The 27,741-nt window shown below is 35.7% G+C and overlaps 1 protein-coding gene across 8 annotated transcripts in view; it reads right to left on the reverse strand.

Moving 5' to 3' along the window:
• KLHL8 (kelch like family member 8) overlaps window positions 1–27,741 on the reverse strand; it is a 61,063-nt gene that overhangs the window by 7,233 nt on the left and 26,089 nt on the right. For 6 of the 8 annotated variants that reach the window (XM_022561622.3, XM_089912278.1, XM_089912276.1 and 3 more), the window contains 8 exons: window positions 22,529–22,901; window positions 14,343–14,891; window positions 13,753–13,939; window positions 9,846–9,989; window positions 8,805–8,916; window positions 4,747–4,915; window positions 4,365–4,524; window positions 214–415 (listed from right to left, as the gene is read on the reverse strand). In XM_022561622.3, coding sequence (XP_022417330.2) covers window positions 214–415; window positions 4,365–4,524; window positions 4,747–4,915; window positions 8,805–8,916; window positions 9,846–9,989; window positions 13,753–13,939; window positions 14,343–14,891; window positions 22,529–22,741 — 1,736 coding nt within the window. In that variant the 5' untranslated portion in view covers window positions 22,742–22,901. The remainder of the gene's footprint in view (window positions 1–213; window positions 416–4,364; window positions 4,525–4,746; window positions 4,916–8,804; window positions 8,917–9,845; window positions 9,990–13,752; window positions 13,940–14,342; window positions 14,892–22,528; window positions 22,902–27,741) is intronic. The other 2 variants (XM_089912280.1, XM_089912281.1) reach the window with 2 other exon arrangements.

The following is a 27,741-nucleotide window of genomic DNA, read 5'->3' on the forward strand; positions in this document are numbered from 1 at the left end:
AAAAGATAGAGGAGAAAGGATGTTATCTTAAAACAAATCATGATTTACTTTACTCAAAAGACAAAACAAAAAAATCCCTATTATGGGACTGGTTTTGAAAGATAGTAAGCTATCCCCAAAGTTTTCTATTAACTACATGTAGCAGCATTTTAGCACTCCGGAATAATCTGTTACTGGAAGATCCCATTAAAGTGTAAAGGAAATAAAAATTACCTATTCAGCACTGGATCAAATGCTTCTACTGTATTTAAGTATGCATTGCCATTATGACCACCAACTGCAAAGATTTTGCCCATCACTGTTGCGATCCCCACTCCACCCCTGGGAGTGGTAAGGGCTGCTACATAATCCCACTTGTTGCTTCGAGGATCATACCGCTCAACTGAACTCAGAGGAGAATTATCATCAAAACCACCTATATAAAGAAAGATTTTTAAAATAGCATTGTTTCATAGAAAGTAACCATTAAATTTCAATTCAATAGCTTCTACAAACCAATCTTTTCAAAACATTTTAGAAAACCCCAACATCTATCACTACTACCAACTCCTATTATACATTTACTACAATTCAAGATAATTTAAATAGTATTTTCCTCAATATTAGGATTAAAAATCTTAAAGTGAGAAAAACTAAAGTCCTTATATTTAAGCAGATAATTTAGGAGAAAAAAAACCCATGGACATTCATATAATTTTCCCTTAGCTTCCTAGAGGCAAGCAAGAAAGTACTGAGATTCCTTCTCTTTGTGTGTACATGTATATATTAGATTTTTAAACAGTAAGAAGGCTTGAGAAGAGAATAAACTACACTAAGTCACTTGACTCATTTAGATATGTCAAAGTTTTCCAACTGTTTCCCTTAGTACTATAATCGTAATCATAATTACAGAGATGGTGGACTATGACTGAATTCTTACCAATTTTTGCCAAAACTACATCTTCATGCTCCCTATTCTAGATGCCGACAGTCCTCTCTATATATCATCTTACAAATGTTACTTATTATGTTCCTGATTGTTAAACACAGAGACTGCTATTTTAACAGTGCTCTTTCCTTTAAAAATATATGTCTCTTTTTAGGCTCCACCTCAGTCTACATGAGTAATAGGTCTCCCTGATAACTAAGCCTATTTTCCTGAGGACAGAAGTGTTGATATTATGACAGTCTATTTAGAAACAAGGTCAGGTTAAAAAAAAAAATCAACAAACTTCTCTAATGGGTTTAATTTTATTAAATCAAGTGAGGTAAAATTCACTGATCGGGAGTTCCCTGGTGGTGCAGTGGTTAAGAATCCGCCTGCCAATGCAGGGGACACAGGTTCGAGCCCTGGTCTGGGAAGAACCCACATGCTGTGGAACAACTAAGCCCATGAGTCACAACTACTGAGCCTGCACTCTAGAGCCCGCGAGCCGCAACTACTGAGCCCATGCACCACAACTACTGAAGCCCATGTGCCTAGAGCCTGTGCTCCACAAGAAAAGAAGCCACAGCACTGAGAAGCCCGCGCACTACAACAAAGAGTAGCCCCCGCTAGACACAACTAGCGAAAGCCCACGCACAGCAACAAAGAATCAACGCAGCAAAGAATTAATTAAAAAATAAAATAAAATTCACTGATCTTAGTTCATAATTCAGTGACTTTTAACAAATGTAATAGTGTTATCACCACCACAACCATGATAAAAAACATTTTTTCACTATAACAAAGGCTCTACTTTTAATTATTGCTAATGCTAATGTAGAAGAGATTTTTTAATACAGGGTAGTTATATTTTTCACGGCCCTCTTTTTCATGGGCTCCCTATCATTTCCCTAGTTAATGCATATAAATTTCGAACAAAGAACTCAAAGCAGAGGAACAGAAAAGGGAGGATGCAATTAGCTTCCTGTACATACAGTTACCTTCAAAGTTTTCTTGTTCAAATCAGTTGTACCTGTTTTAAGTAGAACTTGAATGACCAAGAGGGTTATTTTAAGGTTCTACCTGAGTCAGTCTTATTTTTACCATGTCTGTTCTACTATAAGTGCCCAGAAGATTTAACAAGTAACAGCAACAATGATACTCCTGTTGAGATATAACATATGTCAATGCCTGTGCTAGATAGGGAGCTGAGAGAGGTAGCAATGGTGTAGTGTAAGAACTCTGGGTTCTCACAGACCCTGCTTCAAATTCCAGCCTTGTCAACTTATTTAGGCCTGTGACTATTATTCACTCTCTCAGTCTCTCACTACCTCAAAGAGCTGCTGTGATGATCGGGCTAGACTGAAAAGGTAAAAAATTATGTTATTTCTCTTCTTTAATACACTTAAGCACGGAAATACTCAGTATTACTTCTATTACTTGTAGATGTTTAAGTGCTAACAATATCCCACTCTCTTATCAAGAACTCTTTTAAGTTTTTTTTTTAACATCTTTATTGGAGTATAATTGCTTTACAATGGTGTGTTAGTTTCTGCTTTATAACAAAGTGAATCAGTTATACATATGCATATGTTCCCATATCTCTTCCCTCTTGCATCTCCCTCCCTCCCACCCTCCCTATCCCACCCCTCCAGGTGGTCACAAAGCACCGAGCTGATCTCCCTGTGCTATGTGGCTACTTTCCACTAGCTAGCTATTTTACGTTTGGTAGTGTATATATGCCCATGCCACACTCTCACTTTGTCACAGCTTACCCTTCCCCCTCCCTGAATCAAGTCCATTCTCTAGTAGGTCTGTGTCTTTATTCCCGTCTTGACCCTAGGTTCTTCATGACCTTTTTTATTTTTTTCCTTAGATTCCATATATGTGTGTTAGCATACGGTATTTCTTTTTCTCTGACTTACTTCACTCTGTATGACAGACTCTAGGTCCATCCACCTCACTACAAATAACTCAATTTCGTTTGTTTTTATGGTTGACTAATATTCCATTGTATATATGTGCTACATCTTCTTTATCCATTCATCTGTTGATGGACACTTAGGTTGCTTCCATGTCCTGGCTATTTTAAATAGAGCTGCAATGAACACTGTGGTACATGATTCTTTTTGAATTATGGTTTTCTCAGGGTATACGCCCAGTAGTGGGATTGCTGGGTCATATGGTAGTTCTATTCTTAGTTCTTTAAGGAACCTCCATACTGTTCTCCATAGTGGCTGTATCAATTTACATTCCCACCAACAGTGTATGAGGGTTCCCTTTTCTCCACACCCTCTCCAGCATTTATTGTTTGTAGATGTTTTGATGATGGCCATTCTGACCAGCGTGAGACGATATCTCATTGTAGTTTTGATTTGCATTTCTCTAATGATTAATGACGTTGAGCATTCTTTCATGTGTTTGTTGGCAATCTGTATATCTTCTTTGGAGAAATGTCTATTCAGGTCTTCTGCCCATTTTTTGATTGGGTTGTTCGTTTTTTTGAGATTGAGCTGCATGAGCTGCTTGTAAATTTTGGAGATTAATCCTTTGTCAGTTGCTTCATTTGCAAATATTTTCTCCCATTCTGAGGGTTGTCTTTTGGTCTTGTTTATGGTTTCCTTTGCTGTGCAAATGCTTTTAAGTTTCATTAGGTCTCATTTGTTTATTTTTGCTTTTATTTCCATTTCTCTAGGAGGTGGGTCAAAAAGGATCTTGCTGTGATTTATGTCATGGAGTGTTCTGCCTATGTTTCCCTCTAAGAGTTTAATAGTGTCTGGCCTTACATTTAGGTCTTTAATCCATTTTGAATTTATTTTTGTGTATGGTGTTAGGGAGTGTTCTAATTTCATTCTTTTACATGTAGCTGTCCAGTTTTCCCAGCACCACTTATTGAAGAGGCTGTCTTTTCTCCACTGTATATTCTTGCCTCCTTTATCAAAGATAAGGTGACCATATGTGTGTAGGTTTATCTCTGGGCTTTCTATTCTGTTCCATTGATCTGTATTTCTATTTTTGTGCCAGTACCATACTGTCTTGATTACTGTAGCTTTGTAATATAGTTTGAAGTCCAGGAGCCTGATTCCTCCAGCTCCGTTTTTCCTCCGTTTTTCTTTCTCAAGATTGCTTTGGCTATTCCCCTCCAACTCTATTATACAGTAAGTCAAAAAGCAATACAGAGACACTAACTGCCATCATGCATATGAAATACCTAGTGGTTTGCTTAGTCAACACAATTCCCTTGAAATGAAGACAAGAAAAGTAAAGTAAAAATACGGAGGTAGAGTTTTAAACATGAAAGATGAAGATGTAAACAAAGAAGCTTGAATATGAATCTTAAGAATTCAAAAGCCAATCTTAGGACTGATTCCACTTGGGCCTAAATGCAATGTAAATTTGTGTTACTGACACTATCATTGTATGTCCTGTAAAAAATTAAACTAGAGAAATATCCACTCACCAACAACATATAAGCAACCATGGAGCTCACTAACTCCATTGCCTGCTCTTCGCTGACCCATTTCTTTAACTTCTATCCATTTATCGAGATGTGGATCATACCTCTCCACACTAGATAGAGAAGCTACTCCATCATTGCCACCTACTGCATAAACATGGTTCTAAATAAATAAAGAAAAAAAAACACAAGACATTAGATTTTGAATTGATTTACATGCTGTCCTAATGGTAGACCAGAATGTGCAAGAGAGCAGTATTTCATATAATAATCTGGTGTGTAATCAATATCTGCATACTGGAACTATGAATACATCAGACCTTTCCTTATTTGGTTAGGTATGTGACGCAATGCAATCCAGTGAGCAAGCTGCCACATAACTTACCACAAGAGCCACAGAGCCAACTCCTCCACGGGGAGTATTCATTGGCGCCACTGTACTCCACTGATCGGATTCTATGTCATATCTCTCAACATCGTTGAAGCAAGTGTTGTCATCTAACCCTCCAATTGCATAAATTGGGCCTCCCAAGGAGGCCAAGGCAATTCCTCGCCTGCAAAAACAATAAAAGACACTTCAGCATTCCATTTGTTTCCAGAAAAAAGGTAGCAAAATAATTGTGCTAATGTACCCATTTATCACATTAAATGTCAATGTGGCTTTTTCCCGTTATTTTTAGATTTATCAAAGCTTCTGAATAGATGGCTACAGGGTTGCCAAATTGTGCAAGTCTATGTGAACAGTGCCCTCTGGAGTTTTATAATGCATAGCCTACACAGGTTACTTTAAACTTAAATGAAATAATAAAGGAAAACCCAACAAAATACTATAAATGGAGTCCAAAACATTCAGTTAGTAAAACACTCAGTTGCATAATTAAGAGACTGATGAATTGACAGAGATGGTCTGCTACAGAGGTCAGAAGTCAATCTCATTACTAAATTCACGTAATTGCAGAGCACATTTTGTTGCAGTGTTTCATTACATCACACAAAAGAACATCAATTTTATATTACAAGCTTTAGATCACATTGCTTAACTTCTGAAGGGCATCTATTTATCTTGGAACAGAAGAGACTTAGCCCATGTTAAAAGCTAATTCATCATAATGGTGACTGAAAAAAAAATTATATCAATTTCTTAAAAAACACACTGCAGCAATCAAAAGTTGAACTATTCTAAAATTTATCTGTCACTGACCTGGTATATACTTTGGATAATGTGTATTGCTTAAACCTTTACTACCTTGCTTCTTCATCTGTCACCCATTTGAGAAAGCAGTAGACACAACTGATATTAATTTGTCAATATAGGTAATGCACCAAGAACAGTGATTAGCCCATATTCAGTGCTGTGTATTAGCTATTATTATTTCTGGAGAGAACCGCTGCTCTACTGAGATTATAACTCTCAGTTTACCAAAAGAGTATCCTAGGAAAGAATTCTTAAGGATAATGTTGTCATTCATTTTGTGTCCTTAACTTCTTTTCCCTTGAGTATAAAGCAATGACTTACAAAATACTGTGGTTATAAAAACTTTCGGGTGTGGGTGAACACATGCGTGTACACTCTAGAATATACGAGTGTTATATCGTGGCAGAAGTGAGTATACCATATAATTCCCCCCTCCCTCCACCCGCTAAATCACAAGACCATGAGACACTATTGATTATTTCTTACTCCTCAAAACTCTCTTGATTTTTGTGACATCACATGTTTGAGTTTCCTCCTCCATTACATCTCTGGCTGGTACTTTTCAGCTTCCTTTACCAGTGCCTTCTCCTCTATTCTGTCACTGAATTATGAAGTTCCCTAAGGCCTCTTATCACCCTATACTCTCTCTGTAGGCAATTTCATTCTTTCCATAGATTTATAACTCTAATATGTATTTCCAGACATATATACAGCTTCTACTTCAAATCTGTGTGTCTGGATCTTCAACCTTAACTTTAATCTAAGTGAAACTTATTGTCTACCTCCCTGTGCTAGGCAGATTTTAAGATGTCTTCCTCCACAATATTCACCCTCTGGTTTTACTCCTATGATTATACTATGTTACATGGCAAAGTGGAGATTACCTGAATGAGCTTAATCTAACCACGTAAGCCCTATAAAAGCAGAGAGGTTTCTCCAGCTGGTAGCAGAAGACAGGTCAGAAACTCAAAGAACGTGGTGGATTCTGCAAGTCGCTGCTAGTTTGAAGATTGAGGGGAGCACTTGGAAATGGCTTCTAGGAGCTGAGAGTGATCCCTGGCCTACAGCCAGTAAAAACAAGAAACTCAGTCCTTCAATCACAGAGAACTGCATTCTATCAATAACCTAAATGACCTTGGAAGTAGTTTCTTCCCCAGAGCCTCCATTAGAGCCTACAGCCTACACCTTGATTTTGGTCTTGTGGAGCCTAAGTGGAAAACTCAGTTACAGTTGCTGGACTTCTGACCTGTGGAACTGTGAACTAATTAATGGATGTTGTTCTAAGCTTCTAAGTTTGTCATAATTGGTTACACAGCAAGAGAAAACTAATATATCCATTAGAAGACAAACAAAAACTTTATCCTGTACACCGTCTTGCTCTTCCTAATGCAGAAAGTCACACCACTATCCATATCCAGTTGTTTAAGCCAGAAACTTAAGGAGCATCTTAGCCTCTTCCTTATTGTTCTTTTTACCCCCCACATCTAATTATTATAAAATCTTGTTGATTGTACACTTCTGAACTCTCTCTCAAATATGTCCTCTTTCCTCTATCTCAACTTTTACCACTTTAGTCCAAGCCACCGTTATTTCTTCGACTAAAAATATTACAGTAACCCTTTTGGTTTCCCAGACTGTTTTCACTCTGGTCTTCTTCAAATACATTCTCCATTTCATAGCAAAGGATCTTTGAAAAAAGAAATCTGATTCTGTCACTCCCCTACTATCAAAAAAAAAATGTGTGTGTGTATTTCAAAGCGCACCAGATTAAAAAATCTTGGCAAACTTGAAAGGCCCTTATTTTTTGCCTGCTATTTCAGCTGTCTGTTGACACTATCCCCTTTGATCTGTCAGCCACATGGGACTTCTTTCATGCTCTCTGCTCTCATTCATCTCCAGATTTTCAAAGGCTCTTCATCTCTTTCCATCCACCAACCTTACACCACTCACCACCCACCACTTAATGAGTCTCAATTCTTTTGTTCCTTCAGACCTTAGGTTAAATGGGACTCCACTCTCAAGCATTCTTTACTTACGCTAGTGCTAGCATTATTACCCTTGTAATTATGTCTTATTTCTATCTTGCCTTTTAGAATGTAAGCTCTATGGAGGTAGGGACCCTGACTGTCTTATTTATTGCTGTACCTTCAGCACCTGGTATATATCCTGTAATGGGCACTTAACCAGTATTTGCTGAATAAATAAATCAACCCCTAGAGATGCTCTGTTAGGATGATGGGTTTTAATAAAACCATACCTTGAACAAACATCAGTATCCATTTTAGTGAAAAGATGAAAAAGGGGGAAAAACAGAAAACCAGGTATTTAACATATGAATATTATTTTGGAATACACACTGAAACAATGATTTGGGGGGATACAAATTATAAAAACAAATAACATGAGAAAATAAATGCAGTTCTATTATTTTTTATACAGTTGGAAAGCTACTGTAATGCTCAGGGTATATTTTAGAAGATTAAAGAAATTCAACTGCTATTTTATTAGACAAGTTTCACTCAATTCTCAGCTAAAAACCAGCTTAGCATGATAAGGAGGCAAGAGTATGAAGATTGAAAATGTACTTAAGGATTTTCTCCCCTATTTTAATTCATGTGTTAGAATTTAAACTGTTTGTAGTTACCATGTAGCATAAATCAAGCCCTACTAAAGTATTAAAATGTCATTTATAGATAAGTAGCGTATTTTAAGGCTAGGTTTTCCCCACTAAGATTCTTTCTCCTCATGAGTGAAAAAAAGGCCAAAAATCTCTTTTCAGCCGAACTCTCTTCACATTTCCATCTAAGTTTTCATACTTCTAACACACAAGAAAACTCAGTTAAAAATACTATGTTAAATTAATCAAGAATAGAAAACTAGATGTCAACGTATCCCCATGTGCAAAATTATCTTCAGTTGAGCACCACTAGTACATAGGAATGCAACTATTTTTGAAACTTTTCTGAAAATTTTAAATTATTTCAAAATAAAAAGTTAAATAAATGCTCAGGTATGAGTCAAAACTATGACAATCATTATCATACTCAAAAGACATGATTCTATTCTTAAATTCTCAGGAAAATTTTTAAAGTTATAACGAAGCATCACATTGGATGCTTTAACAAAATGTGTTTAGGAAGGTATTTAAAGTTTCTAAAAATGTAGAGTAAAAAATTAGCCCTTTCAGTTACAGGAAGCTTTCTTTATTTTCCACCAACAAATCAAAATAAATGTCCATGCTCATCTACCTCTTTGTGTTCATTGATGCCTTCATCATCCATTTATTATTGAGAGGATCAAACATCTCCATACTACCTAAATGTTCATTTCCATCATGTCCACCCACTGCATACACTTTACCTGTAAAGTAAAGAAGTATTTTCATTTGTTTCCAAGTAAATAAATTTATATATAATCAATATATAATTAAAATAGCACAATAAATTAACTTTCAACAAATATTCTTCTGTTCAACATTATGATCAAGTCACTTCAGTAGTCAAATGAAAATAAAGGTAAGCTTCTGCTTAATAAAATGCCTGAAACATGCTGTTTTACAAGTTATTTAAATGTTCAAACATTATCCTGCCCTTCGGTTTCCCAACTTTTTATTACTTAGTAGATGAAATCACTAATCATCCTTGCAAAGAATGTTTAATAAAATGAAAAAATGCTCTTGTATAAAGAAAATATAAAACTCTTAATATATCAAATCTTTTCTAAATGAAACAAATAAAAATTGGAACTATTAACATACCAAAATGGTAACTGTGACTATTTAGGTGTCTGGGTTACGGATGATTTTTGTTTTTTATTAAAATATGTTTTCTTATTTCTCCCCAAAGCATTTATACTTCTATAACTGGAAGAAAAGTGACTTTTTAATTCTCCTAACAATTTATCCATGGTTCTGCAATTAATTCATTTTTAGTAACCAGGTAAAAAACCTCATTTCAATAATAATAATTAGGTATAGAAAAAAGTTAATATATATTTATTATTTGTGTTCAATAAATATTTTTCTTTAGTTTGTTTATTTTGTAAATATAACTCAGAATAGTTTAACTCCCTTTTCCTTAATACTCATCTCCTGTTAAGCATCTATATGCAAGAGATTGTATACTGAGCATCTATGGGCATAAAGCAAGTAAACATTCACCAAATAATCTGATATATTGAAACATATTTTATAATGTAGGAATTTTCTTACAGAAAGAAATTCTCAAAGTTCAAATATTTAAAAGACCATTGTGGTGACACGATGTGATTTAACACAAAAGCAGACCCACCTTCCACTGAGATTACACCCACATGTCGCCTTCGACTGTTCATTTCTGGTCCAAAGAACCAACTGTTTTTGTTGATAGAATAGCATTCGATACTGCGAAAGGGGTCACCCGATCCACCTCGACCACCTACACAAAATAGCACACCTAAAGGTAAAGCCACAAAATAGAGGTTAAAATCACAGCTCCCTTTTTTTTTTTTTACAGCTAATTTTATTTTTTGGCCATACCACATGGCTTGTGGGATGTTAGTTCCCTGACCAGGGATTGAACCCAGGCCCATGGCAGTGAGAGCATGGAGTTCTAACCACTAGACTGCCAGGAAATTCCCCCTAACTAAAAAAAAAAAAAAAAAAAAGATAAGTGTGGAAAAAAACTTACGAACTCAAAATTTTGATTAACAGGAAAAAAAAAAGTTATTTGGATAGCATTTAACATCATTATACCACTAAAAATCTAATTTTCTTTTTTTCCCCCTCATTTGAACTTTTCAAAGACTAGAATACATCAGTTATCTCAGCTTGTTAACATTCCACTATAATACGGTTGAGTTCCTCACCCACCCTGAAAAATTGCTCTTGCTAGTAAGGTCATGACAAAATCCAACAAACTCATAAAGTTAATTTCTGACTGAATACAATTACAACATTTGATATACCGATCACCCTAGTTTTTTTGGAAACTCCTTAACTCTTGATTTCCATAATATCAAAGTCTCCTTTTGTCTCCAATCATTTCTCTCTTTTCTATGTTTTCTGTTTCATTCTCAGCCTACTTCTCACATACTTCATGCTTACACAGGAAAAGTTCAATCCCTTTACTTAAAATTCCATCTGTATCATAATGCCTTCCAATCTACACTTCTAAGCCACATTTCCACTTGATGTCCCAGAGGCACCTCAAACCCATCATAAAAGATCTCCCTTCCTCACCCACCTAAAGACCTTCGTCCTTCCCTGAGGTATCCTTTCTCTCCCTCGCTATTCCCACAGCCACTGTTAGTTCAGGCCCTCATCAGCTATTACTGCAAAATCTTGTTCTCTCTTATCACTTAGTACTCTTTTGCTTTCAGACTGTCAACTGAATAATCTAATTAAAAGGCTCTTTCAACAGCTTTTCATTACCTGTATCAGTAGTTCTTAAAAATTTTACTGAATGCCACTAAATTGTACATTTAAAAATGGTTAAAATGGCGATTTTTATGGTATACGTGTTTTACCACAATTTTTCTTAACAAATCAAAACTTTATTCTGGGGACTTCCCTGGTGGCGCAGTGGTTAAGACTCCATGCTCCCAATGCAGGGGGCCCGGGTTTGAACCCTGGTCAGGGAACTAGATCCCACATGCTGCAACTAAAAGATCCTGCATGCCTCAACAAAGATCCCGTGTGCTACAACTAAGACCCGACTCAGCCAAATTAAAAAAAAGGAAAAAAAAAACACCTTTATTCTGATTCAGAATCACCAGAGGAGCTATTTTATAAAACACAGATTGCTGGGCCTGACCCCTCTCCCACCAAGAGTTTGATTCAGTTGGTTTGGGGTAGGTCCAAAATTTTGAATTTTTAAAAACTTCCCAAGTGAATGCTCATGCTGCTGGTCAAGAGGCCACCACTTGCTTCACACTATGAGAACCACTGCTCTACAGGATAAAGCCTTAGCAGAGCATAAAGGCCTTGCATTGTCCAACGTGATTTTCTCCCTGTCTTTCCCTTAATGTTTAAGCTCCTGCATCACCCATATAGTGATCATCCTCAATGTTCTGGTAACAACTTTTGGTAACTCTCATTCATGTAACATACAGTATTGAAATGATCTATTATGCTGATATCTGTCACCAGAGTCTAAGCGAGATTAAGATAGTGTGTTAAGCGTTTATGCACTACTAAAGACGAGTACAGTGCTTGGCGTGTACTAAACATTCAATAAATGTAAAATAAACTGATACCCTTTTCTCTAACTGGCACCCAGAAAAACATCTATTTATTATTCAAAACTAAGACTGGGGGTTATTTTCCCTATAAAACCTTTTCTGTCCCTTCCAAAGTAAAAATAACCACTCTTTTTGCTTCCCACTATACCTTTTGATTATATCAAAGTACCTTTAATACTTTATGGCATTTACTTATTCATATGTCTATTTCCCTAGATCAGACTGAAAGTTCTCTCAAAATAGGAACGGCTGTAGTCTATTTGTGTGTTTACATTTCTAATGCCTAACCCAGAACCCGGCACATAGTAGGCACTTAATATATGTTTGCTGAATGACTACATACATGAATGACCAGAACTGCCTGTGCTATCTTTTCCAACCAATTCAATGTTTTAAGTCAGAGAAATTGAAAGTTGAAAGAGATTTTAAAGATCCTGCAGTCAAAGTTATTTATAAACTGAAGCCTTCAGAGATTAAGAAATCTGCCCCAAATTACAGATGCTTTATGGCACAGCTGTATGTAATCATTACATACAGAATGTATGTAATTACATATGTATGTACATTTACATGTACATATGTACAATTACAATGTGTGTACATTACATTACCAGAATGTAATCCCAATTATTGATTAGATTTTATTTAAGTGGACCCTAATATTTCAGCTACATAGGTCACCTAGGGACATGACATGGAAGGAAAAAAATTAAAATGAAGTAAAAAGATCACAACACAAATCCTTTCTCCACTGTTCTGTGTAGCCTTGGGCATCCTTTCACTCTCTCTGATTCTCAGCTTCCTCATCCATAAAATGGAGTAACACCACCTTTCTCACAATAAGGATCAGATCCTTCACTAAAACCTACTTCATAAAGTTCTTGCAATCATGTAAGAGATCATGTATATGAGGGTCTAATACATTTGGCATATAACCTAGACTGCCAAAATCTTTGAATTCAAGTCTGAATCTGAAGAATTAAATACCTTGACTTCTTGAAACAGGATTCACAACTAAAAAATCTACACTTCAAAAATTTAATACTTGAAACCAACCTATAAAAGAAAAATAAGCCATCCTTTTCATGTTAAACTATTTAGAAGAACTACTTCTTCACAGGCAGATCTACAACATTCAAATTTTCTTTATACTATCTAGATAAAGTCCCACTATTCATTACCATGTACTGCCTTTTGTTGTTTTTAGGCTATTCCACGGAACTCTTTTTTTAATAACCACATTAGGTCACAGCAGATGTACAGGAAGTCTGTGTTCAGCGTACTGATTCCAGAATTCACTGACCACATTTATTCTCCCTTATCCCACAAATATATTCTTTTTAAAGAGTAACATAAGTGAACATAAAACTATTTTCTTGGGAAAACATGAAAGTCTGTAAATTATGGCAAATAAAGGCGAAACTGCATAAGAGCTTTATATTCTAAGAGTTTAATGTGGTCTGTTATACTATTAACATTAGATGTATTAAGTACCTTTCTTTTGATGTGATAAAATGCAAAAACAAACATTTAAATATGCAGTATGTGTTAAGCTCCATGTTTGGTACCAGGGATACAAAGTTATTAAGATACCTACCTGTCTCTGAAGGGCTCAAAACATGTCAAATAAATTTCAATGCAACATAGTAAAATGTGAAAAGCAAGTGTCATTTAAGCAAAAATGACAGAGGATCTAATTCTGCCTAGAAGAATCAAAAAGACCCCCAAAGAAAAGATATTTCAGCAGGCTCTTCAGAGTGTATAAGTCTTGTTACAGCTTTTTAAAAAATAGGCTTATTGGTAAAACTATCTGAAATCATGCACAGTAAGAATTCATATATAACCATACTTGCCAATTATTACTTTAAGACAATCAGATACTAATCATCTTACAACTAGGTTTTGGCAAACATAACCACCCCTCAAATACAACAAAATTCCTTAGAGCAGAGTTGATAAAATGAGTAATTTAATTACCAGCAGTATGTTTCCTTGGGGTAGTCCGAATGGAGTATTCAAAGTCAGGTACTGCTCTGCTACTCAAGTGAAGGTGGTAATTTCTTGCTTCATCCAATAAATCTCTACATTTTAGATTTTGTTTGACAATCTGTTCTTTTGCCACAACACCCATAAGAAAATCAACCGGCAACAGCGGCAAACGAACCTAAGATTGTGAATAGTTGTAGATATAAAATTTAAGTTGCAATCGGACAGTTCATTCTCTACTTTCACTGCAGCATGTTCTCTTTTAAAAACTCATTTACCTTCTAAAATCTGAATGAAGCTCAATGTGCCAAGTCCTAAAGCAATTTCCAGTACTGGTCTGTACTAATGATATCTCAAAGGGATTTTTAAAATATTCAGGTTAAAAAGCAAGTAATGATCTTTCTAATTCAAATAAAACACATTCAGACTTATCCTTAAATGGTTTAGTAAGTAGGAAAGAGTCAAAGCCATTTCCACATCATATTACATCAATGGATAATCTATACTTTTTATGATAAATGGGACATGCTGATTTGCTTCCATATCATTTCATTTCTATACACAATCTTATTCATCCCTACCTGTGCAAGTGTTTCATCCAACCATTTGGAATGATGCTGAGGATTGGCAAGAAGCCACTTGATGGCTGCACTATAGACCTGCTTTTCATTCTCAATATTTAGATCACTGGAGGACAAAAGCTTATGGAGATGCTGGGGTGACACACGTACAAAGTCTTCACACTCCACCACTTCAGGAAAATGCTCACAGGCATACTGATCCGCCATGTCCATTAAGTCTATTCGATTGTGACTTTCTGCAAAGGCTCTTACTGCCAGACAATTGGAGGGATGAAAATGTAACTTCATGTATTCACAACAAGCTCTAGCCACCAGTTCAACCTGTAGAATACAGGCTGCATATAAGAGAGGCTGGACATTGTCAACAGTCAAAGTGAGTCGTGAAGAATAGACAAACTTTACCAAGTCTTCTATTGCATCACCATCAAAATCTCTGATCTCAATCAGTGTTTGCTTGGCTTCAGCCATTTCAGAGAGAAACATAGCTCTGAAGTAGGGAATAACACAAGCCAATACCAGTTTGTGACAAGAGATTAGCTTTGAGCCAACCTGTTCAAAACAAAACAAAGAGAGACTCAGTTTAATATCAAAATTAGCCTGAGATCAGCATTGAGTACATGCTGTATAGCAGGGATAAAAACTCCAGACAAGTTTAGTGTATTTGTTTTAACAATGTAATCCTGTCACTTACTTTCAATCTAGGCCAATTTCTTAAGGTCAGGCAATTTTCTTCTTCCAAGTTAGAGTCAAATCTTTTATACATGTATCTATAATGTATTATACCATAAACTATGATTTTTCTGTATTATCTCACATTTCAGAAGCATTTTGTGAATTAATGAGGCTAATAGCAAACATCACCTAGCACTTACTATGTATCAGGCACTATACTTTTTTTTGGTCTAAGAGTCCCTTCTTTTTTTCCAATTTTATTGACGTACAATGTTGTATAAGTTTAAGGTATGCAACATTATGATTTGATATATGTATATATTGTGAAACGATTAGCACAGTTTTAGTAAGCTATTCATCACCTCATATAATTACAAATTTTTTTCTTTCTGATGAGAACTTTTAAGATCTACTCTCTTAGCAACTTTCAAATATACAACACAATATTGTTAACTACAGTTATCGTGTCAGGCACTATTCTAAGTGCTTTTCATATATTAACTCACTCGATTGTCCCAATGCCCCTATGAGTCAATACTATTATTATCCACAATTTACCAGTGAGAAAATTGAAGCAGAGTAAACAAATCAATGTTAGTATTTACTATGAGCTTAACTGAAGTTTTTTCATTTCCTATTTAAATCATTTTGAAATGATATTTTATAGAAATGTAATAACACTGAAATCTCACCGTGTTGAAAAATTAGATTGCTTCCAATAGTCTGCCATTACAAACACAGAAGTGAACTTTGTTGTAGGAGAATCTTTGTTTACATTCTCTATTATTTCCTAGAGATAAATTCCTAAAAACAGAAATGCTGTTTCAAAGGATAAGTACAATTTGGATACATACTACTAAACTGTCCATTTCTGATCCACTTACAATATTTGTGCCATATTCTGAATGTTATCTTAAGAAAAATCTGCCAATTCAATGTATGAAATATCTCATTGTTTTAGTTTACTTGTTACTAATATGATTGAATCATTCATAAATTTTGGACTACGCTTATTTCTTCTAAGAACTCCATGACTTTTTTTTCTCATTTGTAAGAACTCCTCAGACATTTAGAATATTAGTCATTTGTCATATATACATTTCAAAACTTCTGTTTTATAAGTATGCTTCAAAATTTTATTCACTCCCTATGGGCTTTTATATAATCCAATCAATCTTTTTCCTTATGACTTCTGCCTTAGGTGCTATGTTTGAAATGGGAATCATTCTAACAGTCCATAAATATTTACAGGTATTTTTTCTAGTTTTATGTTTTTCACAAATCTATTTCCATCCGGAAGTTTTTGGTACTGAGAAGACAGATATCTTTTTTTATTGATGTATAGTTGCTGTACAATATTATATGTTACAGTTGTACAATATACTGATTCACAATTTTTAAAGGTTATACTCCATTTACAGTTATTATAAAACATTGGCTATATTCCCTGTGTTGTACAATATATCCTTGTACCTTATTTTATACATATAGTTTGTACCTCTTACTCATCTTATTTTGAACACAGTAGTTATCCAGTTTTCCCAGCACTTTATGTTAAATAATCAATGAGTACAAGTAATAGGATAGTAGTGTTTTAGCAATTATCCTGTTTCCATGTAACATTTTGATTATGTAATACACTTATAGTTGTGTTTCATTATTTGGGAACTAATTTTAAAATAAGAACTCCTAAAGAAAAAGGCCTGAGGAATGTTACAATGTATAAAAGGTTTTGCTTATAAATGCCCCTTACCCAGCTTTTTTCACTAATGTAGAGTAAGAATGAATATCACTTATTTCAACAAGTACAAGATGATTGTTTCTGTTGGTTATACTATATTTACTTTGTTAAAATAATTTAGAAGGCAGGATTTAGAGTCTACTGAGATTCAAGTTGTAAACTATACTACAGCAGAAAGCTTGGCATGTTCTCAAATTCACGTTAGCCCTAAAATGGGATCTGAAAGCTGATATTAAACATTTAAAAAATAGTCTAAAAATATCTTTTTTTTTTTTGATCATCTGCACTGGCCACCACTGAGATTTAGTTTCTATGTAAATATCCGTAAATCTCACATGACGTAAACCTGCTCAACTAAACAACTTACAAAGACTCTATTACATAATAGTACTATAAAATAAGGTACTACAGGTGTGGCCAGAAAGGCAGCCGCCCCCTTGCCTGTCACGCACTGCACGTTCATTGGGAAACTGGTGCTAAACCATTCGTAGACGACTGCTTCTGGGTCGGGGTTTTATAGGTAGCAGAGGAGCTCCCTCGCTGCAATCTACTGAAAGTCAGCCCTCGACACAAAGTTGTTGTTTTTTTTTAGTATTTTTTTTTTTTAGGAAAAGAAAGTACTATAATTTTCAGATAAACATCATTTTTACAATGCCTCCTCATCCAAGCTGTACAAATCAATGGCCCTCAAGCTATTTTCATGTTGTTTATAAGGCTCTGTCCCTCTGTAACTTTAATTTGATTCAAATAAACTAAAACATGTATATTTAATATACACACATACACACTAAATCATACCCTTATGCACCCTTTTAGAATAAATACCCATCTTCTAAATAAGAAAATTTTAACATTCAGATATATTCACAAATTTGGGGGAGAAAGTTTATAAACTGGTAATTCCCAGTTAAGGCCCTCATACTGTTTAATGATAAAATGCAAATTTATTCTTGTATGAAAATAAATTCTCGTTGCCTAAAATCCTTTGGTAGGAGTGACAGTGATTTAAAATGCTTCCTTAATCCCCTTGGACAATTTAAAGTTACCGTTATGGACTATGGCTGGTAGCAGCAGTGTTTTCAGTTTTGTGCTGAATTCTGGGAACATTGTTTTTGATTGGAATAAAGGAATTGATACTTGGATGTTAGAGTTCTACAATGGCTGGACATTTTCTTTTGTTTTCTAAGTTTTGTGAATGTGGGGCTAATGCAAACTAACATTTTTGTAAAAATAAATAAATAAATAAATACACATCTTAACTTTAAAAAGATCTTTGAGCCTTATATATGAAATAGGAACATCAAAAAATTGGGGCTCTATGGAGTGTGTATCTCCCTGAATAAACCTTTCACTTTACTATGTCTTGCTCTTGAATCCTTGCCTGCACAAAGCCAAGAACCCACACTTGGCAGCCATCCCAGGGACTCAGACATGACTTGGGATGTGACCATCCTCTCGCACCCCACTCTCTTTCCTGCAACATCTTTCCTGGCACCCAATGCGGGGCCTCAAAGGCCATAATCTCGATCCGCCTATTGGGCTATGGCTCCCCTCTGAAGGGTGGCTGGGACTTATCCTGAGCCATGTAGATTCAAGTAGCCCGTTAAGTGGCAGCTGACGTTGCCTGCAGGATCTGGCAGAGACCAGTTCTCTGGCCATGAAGAAGCGCACTGAGGCCAAGGCTTTTCCCACTCAGTCTTTCTCATTCTCCTATTGCTCTATGTCTTTGGACTTGAAAAGATCCACCCAGACGACCACCAAACATCCAAATTAAGACTGCGCAGCAAGTAACTGATAACTTGGTTGGGTCTAAAGAACTCCTTCCAAGGGGCTTATCTGGTGGCGCAGTGGTTGAGAATCTGCCTGCCAATGCAGGGGACACGGGTTCGAGCCCTGGTCTGGGAGGATCCCACATGACGCAGAGCAACTAAGCTCATGCACCACAACTACTGAGCCTGTGCTCTAGAACCCGCGAGCCACAACTACTGAAGCCTGTGCACCTAGAGCCTGTGCTCCACAAGAAGAGAAGCCACCGCCATGAGAAGCCCGCATACCACAACAAAGAGTAGCCCCCGCTCACTGCAGCTAGAGAAAGCTGGCATGCAGCAACGAAGACACAACACAGCCAAAAATAAATAAATTTATGTTTTTAAAAAATCACTTTCTCCTTTAGTTTCTCTTTTATTAGATTATGCCTGCTCTCCGGTCATGAGTTAACTGCTACATTTATAAGAATAACAATTTTATCATTTCTACCTCTTGGAAGTATACTACTATAATGCAGTTCAAATACTTTGTTTCTCTGCAATCTTTCAGAGCACTTATTCTTACCTGATCAGTTGAAAGTTTTGACAGCCAATAATTATAACACTTAGAGTCTTGAACGTGTTCATTAGAATCCTATAAATACTTGTTTTAAAAAAAAAAATCACAGAAATGTGCACTTTCAAAAAAAAAAGCCAAACAACATGACTGAAACATAATCAGTGATGGCATCAAGAGATGATGTAAGGGATTGTCCTCCTCTAATAATCTCTATCAACTTCTTGAGGTAAAATTAACTATGATCTTTAACAAGGATAATGACATTTCCTCAAACTACATAAAACATAAATAAAAGCATCTTTGTAGATGCTAGTCTTGTTGATCTATGATGTATAATTTAAGCATTATGAGAGCTATGCAATACCCCTTTCAAGACAATTTCCCTCTGCCTTTTCCACACCAAACTGTTGCCCTTAAGAATCTTCCCTCATACATAACTTTAGAGCTGCCACTAGATATACTGTTCTAAAATATTTTCACTAATAAATACATAATAATATATAAACAAGTTTTACCTTTCCCTGGAATGACCTCAAGATTATATATAATCTCCTATGTGAAGCCTTTCCAATCACCTCTCAGACATAGTTAACAGATCCTCTCCTATGCTTCCATAAAAATATCATAAAATGACAATCACTAAATTGTATTTTAGTTAGCTGTGTATGTGCCTATCTCCAGCTAAATTTCAAACTCCCTCAATGCAAGTACAGCACATTATTCAGATTTATTTATACTCTCCATATACTAGGGTAAGACCTTAGTAAATATCTGTTAAATGAGTTTGTTTTTCCAATATCAGTGCTCACTTTGGAATTTAAAAACACACTAATGGCCTTACATATGAACAATAAAACCAGTTTTGATAACTGTCTTTCTAAAATGCTTGTCCTAAAAGCAATAATGATCTAATGAAGCATACTAATAAAAAAAGGAGATGCATATATCAAAGTATAATCCTCAAGGTTATATGAATGTAAAAAGTGAAGTTTGTATTGAACAGAGCATTGTAAACTACCCATAATCCTGCTTGGTTTAGTTGTTCTGTGACAGTTAAATTCTGAAAGTTTAAGAAATGTTGAATTAGAATTAAGAAACAAATCCAATAACAGACCTGCTAAAAGATTAAGCTACAGTTCTTTCTAATGGTAAGAATATACTGTAGAAGCATTATCTAATACTTTTGGAACAACAAGAATAGTACACATAATGATCCTAACAGCTGATTATTTATTATTATGTACTGAGCACTGTTATAAGGACTTCACATGTTATCAATTCACTTATTCCTCACAAAAACCTAATCGTCATAATTTTACAGTTGAAAAAATAAAAATGATAGCTCCTTTAAATTAGTAAAGTTTCTCATTGCTAAATGACTTCTATCACTGCTTCAAACACAGTAATTTTGGGTTTCCACCATATTCTTTTTTTTTCCACCATAGATTCTTCTGAGGTTTTCACTTCAACCTATTGCTGAAGTTACCCAATAAACAAAGAAAAGTTATGAGATTAGTTATCACTTGCCCTAAAATGGCTGTATCCTTACTTTTCACTTAAGAAAGTTTACATGCAGTAGCTAGTAAAAATTATTCTAAGATCCAATTATAAAATGTATACAATCAATAATATTCTATTTAATTATTTTCCAACGTATACTGATATGATGAACTGATAATTTATTAAATTCAAATAATCTATTTTACATTTTTATTTTTGTCAAATCCAGTGTGGGTCACTGAATTTCACACTTGCGTTGAAAATTAGAACAATGGCATTAAACATAATATACTATACAGATCAGGTGTTCTACACCTACAGTTTAGGTCTTCCTTCATTAAAATTTATACATGGCTAAATTTCACATAAAGCTAGTAAAATTATTTAATAGTTTTCTTCTCAATATCTTAGTGTCCTTACATATTTGTAGGTCCTAATTAAAAGTTTAAGTAAAGAGAATGTAGGTCATTTATTTACAGTATAACACTATACTCCTGGACATTCTGGGCCTAAAACTCAGAATTTATGCATTCAGTTTATAGACTTTTGCTGAGTGTCCCTGATCTGATTCTCTAAGGGTGTCCTCAATCCCCACAACTCTGAGCTCTAAGAACCTGGCTGATCAGGAGCAGAAAGCAAAATCTAAAACATCCCAAAGTGGCAAATCTCATGTGGAAAATGCTGCATGTATACACATAAATCCTCAAAAATATTTAATATTACACTGAGAGATAAGAATAGTAAGAAGTACTTTAAATGAGCTATGAAAAACAATTAGAACACAGGCTCTTCAACACTGCTTTATCAATTTTCCAACTTTATTAAAACTGTCCTTTGTAGCAGAGCAACATGATCATATAGGCCTTAGACAAAGTTTACTAAAGACTTTTTCATCCAAGTCTAAAAAACACTCTACTTCACTGTCAGGTAAAAATAAACAATCTCACTTAAAGACGGTAATATTGAAATAGAGATTAAATTACAGGCATATCTTGGAGATACTGCAGGTTCAGTTCCAGACCACTGCAATAAAGCAAATATCTCAATAAAGCAAGTCACATGAATTTTTTGGTTTCCCGGTGCATATAAAAGTTATGTTTAGACTAAAAAACGCTAACCATCACCTGACAACTCAGGGCTGCCACAAACCTTCAATTTGTTTAAAACAAACAAACAAACAAAAAACACATTATCTGAGAAACACAATAAAGCAAAAAAGTGCAGAAAAACAAGATATGCTTACACCAGAATAGGAACACACAGTTAAACACTAGTGCAGTTACATATACAACCAAGAATTCTGACTTCTAACTAACATCAAGAGTAAGTGAATACATCAAGTTTGTTTTTTTTTTTTTTTTTGGCTGCGCCAGGCAGCATGCAGGATCTTAGTTCCCTGACCAGGGATCAAACCCATGTCCCCTGCAATGGAAGCATGGAGTCCTAACCACCAGACCACTAGGGAATTCCCAACATCAAGATTTTTTAATTCACAAGTTAAAAGCTAATTCCCTGGCGGTCCAGTGGTTAGGACTCCACGCTTTCACTGAGGAGGGTGCAGGTTCAATCCCTGGTCAGGGGACTTAGATCCCGCAAGCCGTACAGTGCAGCCAAAAAAAAAAAAAAAAAAGCTTATCTGGTCAACAGCAATTTATCCATTTCACAAATAATAACTATTTGTTGTTTTAGGGCTCCAGAACTTTCAGAAGTGAAACTAAGAAATAGTGAATATCAACATTTAATTAGTATAATAATTTTATCTTATGCTAGGTTCCCTTTACTTACCCTCCCTTATGTCCCTTCCCCTTCAATGCAATAAAGGGTTGAAACTAAAACTGTTCTGACTATAATAAGTAAAGCACCAAAAATTTGCCTTGCGTGGTTATGGAAACCTTTATTTTATATAATACACTGAAGAGGTTGAGGAAAGAAAAAAAGACAGTCTCACCTTCAATGTGATATCACAGAGTTCTCCATTTTCATAAAACTGAAGAAGAGAACCATGAAAATCTTTCCAAGCTTCATTTGCTTCAAAGATAAAGGAGTCTTCTCCATCACCATCACCAAGTGAAGATCTGTTCTTTATTTGCTGGTGCTGTTGCCTCTTCCCCTTTGTGAAGCGATTCCTAGCTTGTTTTGCATTCACAGATTCTGAAGCCATTTGTAACACTCTTCTTTTAATACAGCTCTCTTCTCAAACATCCCATTTATTCTTTTGTAAAGGACGGGGAAAAGGTAGATGGGGAGAAGGTAGATGCAGTCCACTAAACTTCAGACATTTTTCAAAACGTACTCAACTGCCATTGTCCAGTTAGCTGAGACTGAAAAAAAATAACAAAACACACATAAAACAACCACTCAAAAAATGATTACTAGAAATTATAGTTTACCAATACCATATATGTAAAATGACCATATAAATCACTGTTGAAAGAAGAACAGGTGACTTTGTACTTTTACACTAAATGTCACATAAGCCACCTCAGCTAACTGTATCAGTGAAGGGACTCCTTTAAAATCTAATTGGAAAATTGTGGGAAGATGGTGGAGTAGAAGCACAAGGAATCTGTCTCCCCACATAGACAACAACTGCACTGACAGAATCTGTCTGATGTAACTGTTTTGAAACTCTGGAGTCGGCTGAAGGATTACAACTTCCAGAAGACTTAGTAAATTACAGTTGACTTTGGTCAATTTCAGCTCTGTGTACAGTAGCAGCTGCCCACCCTCAGCCATGTGGCAAGCAGCTGTGCACGTGTTTCTGGAGCAGCTTGCACAGAGTTTGCAGAAGCCACAGTAGGCAAGAAGGACTCTACCCTCTGAATATCAGGGATCTCTCCTCTGATTGCTCACTACTGTTTCTGATCACAGAGGTGCAGACAAAGAGGTGGCCAGCCACTGTTATTGCACCTCCTCCCACTGTTGCAGGCCCCTCCCTCTCATCTGAAGTGACTTCCAGGATATTTTAAAGGCTGGTGCCCTTTACCGCTGCATTTTTCACTATTTCCCCTTTTGGAAGTAAGACACTAAAGACTAAGACATTAAAAAACAACTGCATATACAAGGAAAATCAGAAAGTGACCATGCATGCCCAGGAAAAGGCTCAGAAAAGACCTGAGAAGACTTTAAGTTTAAACCTCAAGCTGATCTTCATCATAAAGACAGCCCACAACAATTAAAAAAAAAAAAAAAAAAAGCCAAACAACAAAAAAAAAACAAGAAGCCTTAAGGAATAGGGAAAAATCTGATTTTCAGAGTTACCACATTATTAGACTCAAACATCTAGTATTTAACAACCAAAAAAATCACAAGGCATACAAAGAAACAGAAAAGTATGGCCTATTAAACGGGAAAAATAAATCAACAGAAACTGTCTCTGTCTAGTAAAAATGCTATTAGTTCTTTTTCAAAGACTTTAAAAAGACTGTCTTGAAGATGCTCAAAGAACTAAAGGAAGATGTGAACAAAGTCATTTGTGTTAACAAAATGGAACTATCAATAGAAAAACAGAAAACCTAAAAAGGAACCACAGAGAGATTCTGGAACTGTAATATTAATAACTGAAATTAAAAATTCATTAGAGGGGGGCTTCCCTGGTGGCACAGTGGTTAAGAATCCGCCTGCCAATGCAGGGGACACAGGTTCAAGCCCTGGTCTGGGAAGATCTCACATGTCATGAAGCAACTAAGCCTGTGCACCACAACTACTGAGCCTACGCTCTAGAGCCCACTAGCCACAACTACTGAAGCCCACACGCCTAGAGCCTGTGCTCCGCAACAAGAGAAGACACCGCAATGAGATGCCCATGCACCACAACAAAGAGTAGACCCCACTCACCACAACTAGAGAAAGCCCACGTGCAGCAATGAAGACCCAATGCAGCCAAAAATAAATAAATAAATGTAAAAAAAATCATTAGAGGGATCTGAAGGCAGATCTGGGCAGGTAGAAAAAAGATTTAGCAAAGTTGAAGCTAAGACAATGAAAATTATCAAGTCTGACAAAGATTGAAGAAACATAAACAGCACCTAAGGGACCTGTGGGACACCATCAAACAGATCAACATACATATCATGAGAGTCCTAGAAGGATAAAAGACAGAGAAGGGGGCAGAGAGAATATCTGAAGAAATACTGGCTGAAAACTTCCCAAATTTAATGAAAGACATGAACATAAACATCCAAGAGACTCCAAAAAATATGACCTCAAAGAGACCCACACCAAGACATATTATAATCAAACTTCCAAAAAGCTAAAGAGAGAATCTTGAAAACAAGAAGAGAAGTGAATCATCACATACCAGTGATCTCAATAAGATTATCAGCAGATTTCTCATCAGTAACTTTGGAGGCCAAAAGACAATGGGCGGATATGTTAAAAGTACTAAAAGACAAAATGTGTCAATGAAGGATCTATATCCAGAAAAACTGTCCTCACAAAAGTGAGGGAGAAAATAAGACACACCCAGATAAACAAAAGCTGAGGGAGTTCATGATCACTAGACCTGGTGTGCAACTCAAGGGAGACCTACAAAATGAAAGAGATGAAAGAACACTAGACAGTAACTCAAAGCTATATGAATATAAAAGTAAATACATGGGTAAGTAGAAAAGCTAGTATTATTGTAACAGTGGTTTGTAACTGTACTTTTTATATTTGAGAGACAAATACATTTTTAAAGAATTATTAATGTAAAAAACTAGTTTTACTGTAATTTTGCTTTGTTACACCAAATCACGTTTCCTACATAATTTAGGAGAATACTTAAAATAATAAGTAAAAAATAGAACTTAAATAAAATTTAAATTAAACAATTTTAATAATTTGAATTTTTAGTTCATGTTTTTAGGCACACAATGTATAAAGATGCAATTTTGTGACATCAACAACTGAAAAGGGTAGAGATGAAACTGTAAAGAAGCAGACTTTTTGTCTGTTATTGAAGCTAAGCTAGTATAAATTCAAATTAGAGTATTATAATTTTAGGATGTTAAATGTAATCCTCATGATAACCACAAAGAAAATGCCTATAGAGTATACACATAAGAAAATAAGTCAGAAAGGAACTTAAACATTTCACTACAAAAAAAGATCAACTAAACACAAAAGAAGACAGTAATACAGGAAATGAGGCTCAAAAAGCTCTAAGGCACATAGGAAACAAATAGCACAATACCAGAAATAAGTCCTTCCTAATCAGTAATTACTACAAACATCAATGAATTAAACACTCCAATCAAAAGACAGAGATTGGCAGAATGAATAAAAACACACGATCCAATTATATGCTGTCTACACAAGACTCATTTGAGATCCAAAAACACAAACAGGTTGAAATGAAAAGGATTGAAAAAAATATTCCATGCAAACAGTAACCAAAAAAAGAGCCAAAGTGGCTACACCAGTATCAGACAAAAATAAGATTTTAAATAAAAAATGTTACAAGAAACAAAAAAGGACAGTATATATTAATAAAAGGTTCAATACAGCAAGAATATACAATTATAAACATTTACATATGTAATGACAAGTCATGAAAACATATGGAGCAAAAACTAAGAAATGAAGGGAGAAACAGACAGTTCTACAATAATAGTTGGAGACTTCAATAGCCTACTCACAATAATGAACAAAACAACCAGACATAAGTATGGAAACAGAGGACTTAACATAATAAACCAACTAGATCTAACAGACATATACAGAACACTACCCAACAACAGCAGAATACACATTCTTCTCAAGTGCATGCACATGGGACGTTTTCCAGGAGAGATGACACATTAGGCCACAAATTAAGACTCAATAGATTTTAAAAGATAGATATACCAAGTATCTTCTCTAACCACAACACAATGAAGTTAGAAATCAATAACAAAAAAGAAAACCGAAGAATTTACAAAATTGTGGAAATTAACACAATTTTAGACAACTGATGGATCAAAGAAGAAATCACAGAGAAATTAGAAAATACTTAGAGACAAATGAAAACAAAAACACAACATACTAAAACATGAGATGCAGTGAAAGCTAAGCTGATTTCCCACCAAGGGGGAAATTTACAGTTTTAAACACATCAAAAAAAAAATCAAATCAACAACCTAACTTTAAAACCTCAGGAACTAGAAAAAAGATGAATAAACTAAACCCAAACCTACCAGAAGGAAGTAAATAATAAAGGTTTGAGCAAAGAGAAATTAAACAGAGAAGAGAAAAACAACAGAGGAAAGTCAATCAAGCCAAAAGTTGGTTCTCCGAAAAGATCAATAAAATTGAAAAAACTTCAGCTAGACAGACTACGAAAAAAAGAGAGGGACTTCCCAGGTGGTGCAGTGGCTAAGAACACACGTGCCAAAGAAGGGGACATGAGTTCAATCCCTGGTCTGGGAAGATCCCACATGCCATGGAGCAACTAAGCCCATGTGCCACAACTACTGAGCCTGCGTTCTAGAGCCCGCGGGACACAGCTCCTGAGCCCTTGTGCCGCAACTACTGAAGCCTGTGCGTCTAGAGCCCGTGCTCCGCAAAAAGAGAAGCCACCGTAATGAGAAGCCCATGCACCGCAACAAAGAGTAGCCCCTGCTCACCGCAACTAGAGAAAGCCCCACGCAGCAACGAAGACCCAACACTGCCAAAGATAAATAAAATTGAAGAAAAAAGAAGGGCTTCCCTGGTGGTGCAGCGGTTGAGAGTCCGCCTGCCGATGCAGGGGACACGGGTTTGTGCCCCAGTCCAGGAGGATCCCACATGCCGCGGAGCGGCTGGGCCTGTGAGCCATGGCTGCTGGGCCTGCGCATCTGGAGCCTGTGCTCTGCAACGGGAGAGGCCACAACAGTGAGAGGCCCGCGTACAGCAAAAAAAAAAAAAAAGAAAAAAGAGATAAGCCTCAAATCACTATATTCAGAAATGAAAATGGGGACATTACTACTGATTCTGAAGAAATAAAAAGAACTATAAGAAAAAATTATGAACTGTACATCAACAAATTGGATAACCTAGATGAAAAGGACAAGTTCCTAGAAACACAAAACCTATTAAGACTAAATCACAAAGAAACAGAAAATCTGAATAGACCTATAACTTGTAAAGAGATTGTATCAGTAATCAAAAATCTCCCAACAGTTTCGGTCAGAGCGCAGGGAGAGGACTGGGGTTGGCGGC

The sequence above is a fragment of the Delphinapterus leucas genome, chromosome 5, assembly GCF_059928025.1.
Source record: "Delphinapterus leucas isolate spDelLeu-1000000601 "Yukka" chromosome 5, BTC_Dleu_Yukka2, whole genome shotgun sequence".
In the NCBI taxonomy this organism is placed as follows: domain Eukaryota; kingdom Metazoa; phylum Chordata; class Mammalia; order Artiodactyla; family Monodontidae; genus Delphinapterus; species Delphinapterus leucas.